At 38.4% G+C, this 10,654-nt stretch overlaps 1 protein-coding gene across 1 annotated transcript; it reads right to left on the bottom strand.

The window, feature by feature from the left end:
• Window positions 1-513: 513 nt before the first annotated feature.
• Window positions 514-1,368, bottom strand: LOC138888369 (uncharacterized). Its single transcript, XM_070170221.1, has one exon. It carries the CDS (start codon window positions 1,366-1,368, stop codon window positions 514-516), a length of 855 nt encoding a protein of 284 aa, XP_070026322.1.
• Window positions 1,369-10,654: the final 9,286 nt, after the last annotated feature.

The following is a 10,654-nucleotide window of genomic DNA, read 5'->3' as shown; positions in this document are numbered from 1 at the left end:
TTACAAAACATTGCATATATTGTCTTAAAATTGTCAAGTAGTTTATTTTTGACACCATACTTGGGTTAACCTCAATGCAAGCTGCTCAAATTGCATTCCAATTCAAATTCGAATATCATATCAGTTTGTTAGTAATAGTGATTTTTTAAAAACGACACATAATGTAAATTAAAAAAAAATATTCGAAGATATCCTTATATTATAATCTATGTATTTGAGTAGAAAAAAATGTTTGAAATCGATGAGATTAACTTTCAAATTTTTAATACTCAACAAAGACGAAACATAAGAAGAAATTTGTTGTCATCTTTTATTTCTCGTTTTTAGATCTTTCTAACATTTTTTTCAATATTTATTATCTTTTATCTTATTTTTTATGTCATTATTTCTTTTGTTACAAAAAATTAATTTATTTCACTATAAAAGAATGAGTTTTAATAAAAATTGTCTACATATGAACTTTAATTATATTTTAGTCTTTGGTTGAAATTATTTCATATTTTACTTTTGGCTTCATTCCGTCACTAAATCGCCATGATGGTCTTTGATAATCCTACCTCCACCAGCTGAACCTGGATTGCCTTTACTGCAACCATCCACATTTAGTTTGATATAACCACTCACAGGTTTCTTCCAGCAAACAATCTGAGAGTGAATTACTGGTGACTTCTTCTCTAAAACTATGCATTTGTCTATCCAAGAATGAGGGAGTTGAAGATCAGGGAATTGACAATTAAATATCAAGGTTATGGTATTAGACACTTGATAAATGATATGTCTGGCTGACAATCGAATGTTTTCAAAATTTGCTGCACATCTGCTCTTCCATATTTCCCAACATATTAAGGATGGTAAACATTGAAGCATTACAGTGTGGACACTATTGTTGCCCTTAGTCATCCACCATTTCATGAGGTTCTGCCTTATCTGTAATGGGACAAAACTAATTCCACATGAACTACAGAAAAAGGACCAAACACTTCTGGCGACTTGGCTGTTACTAAACAAATGATCAATGGTCTCCTCCTCATGATTATAACAGCAACTACACCTAGATACGGTCACAATACCAAACCTCCTCACAGCTTCATCAGTATGGATCTTATGTTGAAGTAACCTTAGCATAAAAAAAAGAGATGAAAGGCATTCTTTTGTGCCAAATCTTTGTACAAGTGAAAGTACCCCCCCCCCCCGTTTTCTCCCGAGAAGGTCCCAAGCTGATTTGCATGTGAAAGCTCCTGTACCTTCTGGTAACCAGTATGGGCAGTCTTTTCTCCTTTCATCAAACTCCACCTTTTGAATAATATTGATCACATTCACAGGTAGAAGATCTATTAGTTTGTCTTGCCTCCAAGTCTCATTGTGCATGAATTCTTTGACCTTTGTATTCTTCGAAGCTCTATTTCACTGAGTCACTGTAGCTAATGCTCCCAAACCTGTCTAGTTGTCCCATTAAAAAGACACATCTCCATTCCCTAATCTCCAAAAAATAGATGGTTCAACATCCTTCTTGATGTCCATTAATCTTCTCGATATATGAGACTGGCCATAAGACCATTTCTTTGCCACATGGTGGGCCATCTTGCAATATTTAGCCTCCAGAAAATCTTTCAACATTGTCTTTTGAGTCCTGAAATTCCACTATAGTTTAGCAGAAAAGGCATTACAAATATCATGAAGTGATCTAAATCGAGCTCCTTCCTCAGTCACTGGAAAGCACAAATCATTCCAAGCAATCCAATGCCCTTCCCCCAGAAAAGGTTGGCAACTATGTTGTCGATTTGCTTTAAGACAGTTTTTGGAGGGTTAAATACCGTTATCAAGTGCAGAGGTAAAGCGTGTAAAACATACTTGATCAAGACTGCCCTTCCTCCATATGACAGTAATTTGCATTGCCACCCTTGCATTCTGCCTGCCACCTTTGCCACCATGTTGTTGAAATATATTATCTTTTTCCTACCTACATAAATAGGACCCCCCAAATATTGTATAGGAAATGGACAATTAGGGAAGTCAGTGATCCATTGAATTTTAGATATCCTAGGAACATCATCCTGAAAAGAAGTATAGAAGCCATACTTTCCTTTATTCACCAGTTATCCTGAAACTTGTTCGTAGAGCCTCAATTTTTCCATCATCGTGTTTAATGATAATGAGTCACAGGATGAGAAGAGAATGGTGTCATCAGCATAGCACAGATGAGTGATGGTGGGACCCTTCTTTTCTGCAAAGTATGGATTGAATCCTGAGCCAATTAAGCTACCCATAAGTTTCGACAATAATTCTGCACCAATCACAAATAGGGATGGAGAAAGAGGATCCCCTTGCTTGATTCCTCTACTAGATTTGAAGAAGCCATACCTAATTCCGTTGATATTTATAGAATACCACACATTAGTCATGAGCCTCCATACCATATCTATCCAACATTCTGAAAAACCCATTTGCCTAAGCACTTGACAGAGGTATTCCCAAGAGACTCTGTCATATGGTTTGGCCATATTCCGTTTCAAAACTACATTCCCAGCAAGTGATGATTTATTAATATTGTGAACCACTTGTGTCAACATAATTTTTTCTGTGATAGACCTCCCTTTGATAAACCTTGTCTGATTAGGAGATACCAGTTTCTGCATCAAAGGACTCAATCTTTGATTCATTAGTTTAGAAATGATCTTGCATGAGAAGTTACTAAGACTTATTGGTCTTAGTTCAGTAAAGGACTGCGGGCTATCCAACTTAGGTAGGAGTACCATACAGGTGTGAGTGAGTGCCTTTGGTATATCAATACCTACAAAAAAAATCAAGGATCAGTAGTAGTAGGTCCTCCTTTATGATTTCCCAACATGAATGGTAGAGTTTCGCCGAGACTTCATCAGGACTTGGAGCACTTTGTGAACTCATAGAGAACACCACATCTTTCAGTTCCTCTATCATAAGTAATGTTGTTAATCTATCATTATCTGTTTCCTCAATGGTTTTAGGGATACAACTCAAAACCGAAAAGTCATTATGGCAACTTTCCTTTTTGAATTGTCTCTGAAAGAAGGAGATAGCTTTTTTGGCAACATCCTCCTCACCATCACCCAGCTTCCATCTTCTTTCCTTATCTTCTTCAAATAAAGCTTCTTCTTTCTACCCTTAACCATAGAATGAAAGAACTTTGAGTTTACTTCCCCTTCCACGCACCATTTCACTCCAGATTTCTTTTTCCAAAATGATTCTTCCTTTTTATAGGTTCTAATCAGTTTTGCATTAACTTCATTTAAGGCATTTCAATTCACTTCACTATTATCAGTAATTAGATTGGCTTCTAAGTCAGCTACTCTGCCTTCCAACTCTTTAATCTTATCAAAAATATTGCCAATAGAACTCTTAGACCATTCAGATAACTTCTTGCAAGTATTCTTCAATTTTAAGTGAAATCTCCACATTGGAGATCCCTGTACCTTAATACCCCAGGCTTGCTCCACCACTACATTGAAGCCTTCTTCTTCAGTCCAGAAATTTAGAAACCTAAAGTACTTTACATGTTCCCTTTCTGTTGCTTATGCAATAGTATAGTGGGGAATGGTCAGATCATGTGCTTATCAAGTGATTTATACTTGTAGAATCAAACAAGTTCATCCATTCGTGGTTTACTAAAACTCTGTCTAGTCTTTTCTAAATCCTCTTCGCAGGACACCATCCATTACACCATGTGAAATTTGAAACTGAGAAACCCGGGTCCAGTAGTTCACAGTCCATAATACATTCAAGGAAAGGTAGGCTCTTGGACATACTATGTGGTCGACCACCTATCTTCTCACAATGATCCAAAATACAATTGAAGTCTCCAGTAATTAACCATGGATTGTTGTATTTTTCAGCAGTGTCCTTCAATCTATCCCAGAGTCCTTTCCTCTAATCTGCATCACACTCAGCATATACAGAGAAAATCAGCACTACAACCTCATCCCAACTGACAGAATATATTACTTGTTGTTCATTCTCCTCTACCACATTACACACCACTGAATCATTCCAAAAGATCCATATTTGACTATTGCTGTTTGAATGAGCATTTTGAAAACCTAGAATTCTCCTGAATTTATCTAATTTATCAGCTTTATGAAGTGGCTCACATATAGCTACAAAGGGGATATTTTGTGATCTGACTAATTGATTTAATCTCTCCAGGGCACCATTAGAGTTAATGCCCCTAATATTCCAAAAGAGAGACTTAATTATTGGATATATATGAAAAGTGATTTGCCTGTGAAGAACCCACAAACTGTTGATTAAGGTGCTTACCATATCTTCCTCTTGTTGCTTGTCTGCCTCCTCTGTTATTTCCTCTACCTCTGTCCCTACCCCTACCTATGATGGCATTGTCAAACTCTGAAGTTACATTAATATCCACCAGTGATTGTGAGCAAAAGGTCTCCACCAATATGTTTGCCTAAGCATCAGTTGTTGCACCATTGGGTTCCTCTACTAGATCTGTAGAGTTTTCATTTACTTTTCCATAACTATCCACACTTGCATATTCATCAATTGCTTCTGAACATATTTCACCTGAATAATATATTTCCTCTGAGCCTTCATCTTCTTCATACGATGAATCTGATTATTACCCATTCTCCATATTATATTCAAAACCACTATTCTGTTCCTCTTCCAAATTTGTGCTACTATGAGTTTAAGATAGTTGTTTTGGACTTCTCCATCATCAACTCCAATAGTGGTCTCACTAGTCTGCATATTCAAGTTGGCTTGATTAATATCCCTTTGCTGGTAGGATACATTTGGCTGTGCCTCTTGTTGCATTGTTTTCCCATTCTCTCCCTGCCTTGAGATATCCATATTGTCAATACTTTCTTTCCTCTATTGGCTTGTGGCAATTGGTTGATTATTACCCTCTTACTAGATCAAGGTTTCCTCCCCAGTTTCATTTTTCCTTTTTTTTCTTCTTTCTGTTCCTCTTTTTCTGCTTGTTATTTGCCTCAATGTAGTTTATCGTGTGATCTCTATTGCCTTCATCTTGACCCTCCTTTGTTACACTGCAAGTATTGTTGTTTTCATTATCTTCTAGTTTCCCTTTCCCTTTTCTTGGAACCTCCTTCATTGTTGTGAAGCGTTGAGTATCTTTAGGCTCAATGATATAGATACCATTATTTCTTCCTCCCTTTTGTGTTGTTGTTGCCTCTTGAGATTCAAAATCTTGATTGCATTCCTTGGCTTGTTTATGTTTTGTTGTTTCCTTATTCTCCTTTTTTGAATTATAAGGAATTGTACTCTGCTGATCTTCTTTGTTTTGGTGCCTGGTGGTTGGCCCAGACTTCATTTTTGATCCATTTCTTCTATTCACAGTTTAGAAATCTTCATCAACTTTGTTTGGTACTTCTTTCTTCTTTTTTTCTTCCTCCCTTTGTGCCTTGATTATTTCATCCCTGATTTTGTTTTTGCACTGAATTTCAAGATGTCCCTGCATTTTAAAATACATACAGTAACTTGGAACCTTTTCGTATTCAATATCTAGCCACCTGCCATCATCAGTTCCATCCATTCTTTTGTATCCCAACCATATCTGGTCAAGTCTTGGTTTCAACAAACCAATTTCCACCTTTACTTTGGCCACATTTCCTCTGGATTTTGTATATGTTGCCAGGTCAGGAGCAACCGCAACACAATCTCCCTTATCATCCTTGAGATAATTCGCCAGTTGAACAAATGCCAAGGTAATTGACGAACTAAAATCCAAACCGTTACAATAGTTTTTTCCTCTTCTGGTTTAAAATCCGTTGTCCACTTCAGGATTTTCATTGATGCATCCCCAATGTCTATGTATTCTTTAAATCAAATGTGGATAAAATATACTTCATTAGAGAAATCAATGTAAACATGATGAGGGTCAAAATATGCAATTTTTACAGTACCAGTCATATGGAACTTCCTCACAATGATTTTCCTAATCTCCCCCATCGTAGGCTTCCCTCTCAAGAACTTACTAATGATAGTAAGTTTGCATTCCTGATCTAGATTTATGAAATAATCTTTGGCAGAAAAGAAAACAGTTGGCTTCCCTAGGTGAGATCCATGTCTAATTTCTAATGCAGTTTCACAATTAGTTAGAGTTTGTAATTTTCTCTACACTGTGGCTGCAAATTATGGTTTTGATTAGGGGTTCAAAAAAATCCGAAAACCCGAACCAAAACGACCAAAAGAACTGATACTTTTTGGTTTGGTTTTGGTTTTGAAATTTAAAACCGATCAAATTTGGTTTGGTTTTGGTTTTAATTAAAAAAACTGAACCAAACCGAATATAAGAGTAGCTATTTTAAATTTATTATTACACACACACACACAAACACACACACACACACACACACACACACATATATATATATATATACACACACACACACACACACACTTTTATACAAAGTTTTAAAATTTTTGTAGTAAATATTAATCATTTGCACTTTTAGTACAGTTCTTTACCTTTACATTCTAGTTTAATTAGTAGTTTTCTTTTGTTAAGTGTAAAAATCTATTTCATATTAAAAATAATATATTTTTAATTGAGTCCTTAAATTATTCATCACTATTTGATTCAATTATCATCAATATATCTTGGTAAATAATTGATTTCTTAAAGGGCAAATAATTTGATAGTGTTACGTTGAAAATGTGATCGCCGAAATGTGTGTTTGGTAGTGTATGCCTTATATTTAAGAAAAAACCAACAAAAAACCGAAAAACCGACATAAACCGAATCGAGAAAAAACCGACTTAATTGGTTTGGTTTGATTCTAATATTTGAAAAACCGACTTACTTGGTTTGGTTTCTTTTTAGGGAAAATCTGATTCAAACCGAACCATGAACACCTCTAGTGTTATGACCCGGATTTTCCACCCTCGGGAGTCGTGATGGCGCCTACTCGTAGAAGCTAGGCAAGCCAGGAAAATTTGGAAATCTTTATCTACTTTATTTTAAGCCTTTTAACAACTCGCATTAACCGGTGATAAACATTTAGATAGTAGCGGAAGATGAAATTAAATGGAAGACTTAGATGAATATAATGCCAAAATCGATACGAAAAGCCAACATATGTCTCTACCCAGAAACCGGTGTCACAATATCCACGGACTACTAAGAGTACTACATACAACAGCTTGAGGGAAAAATAACACTGTTTGTCTCGGATACATGAGATAACAGAACATAATAAAAAATGGAGGAGACGCCGGGCCTGCGGATGCCTGCAAGGCTACCTCGGTGTCTCGGTGGACTGAAGGCTGGCTCCGCTACTGTTGTTGATCAAGTGTCGCTCCGGTATCTGCACAGAGTGTAGAGTGTAGTATCAACACAATTGACCCCATGTGCTGGTAAGTGCCTGGCCTAACCCCGACGAGGTAGTGACGAGGCTAGGACCGGACTCCAGATAAACCTCTGCAGTTATATAATATATGACGGAAAATAAATAGGAATGAGCAGTTTAAAATGGGAGGGGGTACATGTTTCGAGGAAACATATCAAGACCAACAAAAACTTAATAAGATATGAAAGGACAACTCAATATCTACAATGATACAATAATAATAATGTTGCGGTGCGCAACCCATTCCCTTATCATTTAACATTATTGCGGCGTGCAACCCGATCCACATATATATAGCTGTTGCGGCGTGCAACCCGATCCAATATAATATCTGTCGCGACGTGCAACCCGATCCAATATAATATCTGTTGCAGCGTGCAACCCGATCCAATATAATATCTGTTATGGCGTGCAACCCGATCCGATATAATATCTGTTGCGGCGCGTAACCCGTTCCAACTATATAGTCATCAATAATCATAATTAACCGTCCCGGCAAGGGAACTCAGCTCTACAAGTATATACATCCCGAAAAGGGAGAATCAGCTATAACCAATCTTAACTCAACTCCTACTCGTCTCAAATACCACCATTTCTCAATCATAAGTAGATTCCACGATAAACAAACTAAGTCTTTGCTCAATATCAAGGATTTACTCACTATTTCAACCGAAGTAACATTCAAGAATACAACAAGTATCAATTTAAGACTCACGGTCATGCTTGACACCAACGTATAGATGCTCATCACCATGCCTATACGTCGTACTTAGCAAGAGGCAAATATCAAATAGGACTCAACTCATAATCCCTCAAGCTAAGGTTAGATCGAACACTTACCTCGATGCCTCGAACACAACTCTGGTTTCAATTAAAGCTTTACCCCTTGATTCCACCGCCAATTTGCTCGTATATAGCCACAAGTTACTTAATTACATCAATAAATGCTAAATGAATCAATTTGAATGCATAAAAATGAGTTTTCCAAAGTTTTTACCCAAAAAGTCAAAATTGCCCCGGGCCCATGTGGTCAAAACTCGAGGTTCGAACCAAAGCCCGATTACCCATTCCCCCATGAACTCAAATATATAATTTATTTTGAAATCGGACCTCAAATTGAGGTCCAAATCTCCAATTTTTGAAAAACCTAGGTTCTACCTAAAACATCCAATTTCCCCCATGAAAATCATTGATTTGAAGTTGAAATCATGTTAAAAGATGTTAATGATTGAAGAAAACTAGTTAAAAATGACTTACAATTGATTTGGAGAAGAAAGATTGTTTGAAAAATCGCCTCTTACATTTTTGGGGTTTTGAAAAATGAAAAATGATTGAAAATCCCATCTATTTATACCCCTCTCAGACCCCCTGTGCGGACCGCACAAAATGGACTGCGGCCGCACAGGCCTTCTTGAGGGTACTGCGGTCCAGTGCCCTGTCCGAACCACACAAAGTCGACTGCGGCCGCACAACATCGCCCTGTACGGACCATACAAAGTCGGCCGCGGCCGCACAACAGCGCCCCTGTGCGGACCGCACAAAGTCGACCGCGGCCATACAGCTTCCACCGCGCACCGCACAAGGTCGACCGCACTGGTGGGTTCAGTGACCTGCAACTTCTGGTTTTAAACCTAAAACATCCCGAAACCTACCCGAAACTTACCCGAGCCCTCGGAACTCCAAACCAAGTGTGCATACTAACTCAAAAATATCATATGGACCTACTCGTGTGATCACATCATCAAAATAACATGTAAAATCATGAATTAAACCTCAAAACTTAATATTTTCATCAAGAACTCTCAAAGTCCATAACTCCTCAACCGGAAGTCCAATTCACGTCAAATAAACTCCGTTTTTCACCAAATTTCACAGAAACGTCTTAAATTATATATTAGACCTATACCGAGCGCCGGAACTAAAATACAGGCTCGATATCATTATGTTCTGAGAAAATTTTATTTCAATTTTCCTTAAACAGTTTCAGAAAATAATTTCTTTTAAAATTCATTTCTCGGGCTTGGGACCTCGGAATTCGATTTTCGGTATACGCCCAAGTCCCATATTTTCCTACGGACCCACCATGACCGTCAAATCATGGTTACGGATCCGTTTACCCAAAACGTTGATCAAAGTCAAATTAACTCATTTTCTAACCAAATTCTATCATTTTTCACAAAATTTCATATTTAAGCTTTCCGGCTATGCGCCCGGACTACGCATGCAAATCGAGGTGACTCTAAATGAGGTTTTCAAGGCCTCAAAACACATAATTTGATTTAAAGCAAGTGATGACCTTTTGGGGGTCATCACATTCTCCACCTCTAAAACAACCGTTCGTCCTCGAACAGACAGAAGAAGGAAGTATCTGAGTCGGGGAAAAGATGGGGATAACGGCTTCGCATATCGGACTCGGACTCCCAGGTCGATGCCTCAGGAGGTTGACCTCTCTACTGAACGCGAACAGAAGGAAAACTCTTCGACCTCAACTGACGAATATGCCGGTCTAAAATGGCTACCGGCTCTTCCTCATAAGACAAGTCCTTGTCCAACTGGACAGTGCTGAAATCTAACACATGGGATGGATCACCGTGATACTTCCAAATCATGGACACATGAAACACTGGATGCACGGCTGATAAGCTCGGCGGCAATGCAAGCCTATAAGCCACCTCTCCCACTCGATCAAGAATCTCAAACAGACCAATGAACCTAGGTCTAAGCTTGCCCTTCTTCCCAAATCTCATCACGCCCTTCATAGGTGACACTCAGAGCAATACCCGCTCACCGACCATAAAAGCTGTATCTCAAACCTTGCGATCTGCATAACTCTGCATGGACTGAGCTGTATGAAGCCTATCCTAAATAATCCTGACCTTATCTAAGGCCTCCTGAACCAGATCCATACCCAACAACTGAGCCTCTCCCGACTCAAACCATCCAACCGGAGATCGGCACCGCCTACTATATAAAGCCTCATAAGGAGCCATCTGGATACTCGACTGGTAGTTGTTGTTGTAGGCAAACTCTGCTAAACGCAAGAACTGATCCCACGAGCCTCCAAAGTCAATGACACAAGCTCGGAGCATATCCTCCAAAATCTGAATAGTCCGCTCGGACTGCCCATATGTCTGAGGATGAAATGCTGTACTCAACCTGGGTGCCCAACTCTCGCTGAACTGCTCTCCAGAAACGCGAGGTAAACTGCGTACCTCGGTCCGAAATGATAGATACAGGCACACCATGAAGACGAACAATCTCCTGGATATAGATCTCAGCTAACCTCTCGG

Source organism: Nicotiana sylvestris, chromosome 3 (assembly GCF_000393655.2).
Source record: "Nicotiana sylvestris chromosome 3, ASM39365v2, whole genome shotgun sequence".
In the NCBI taxonomy this organism is placed as follows: domain Eukaryota; kingdom Viridiplantae; phylum Streptophyta; class Magnoliopsida; order Solanales; family Solanaceae; genus Nicotiana; species Nicotiana sylvestris.
The sequence above is the reverse complement of the archived record's forward strand: the minus strand, read 5'-3'. Positions and strand labels throughout refer to the sequence as shown.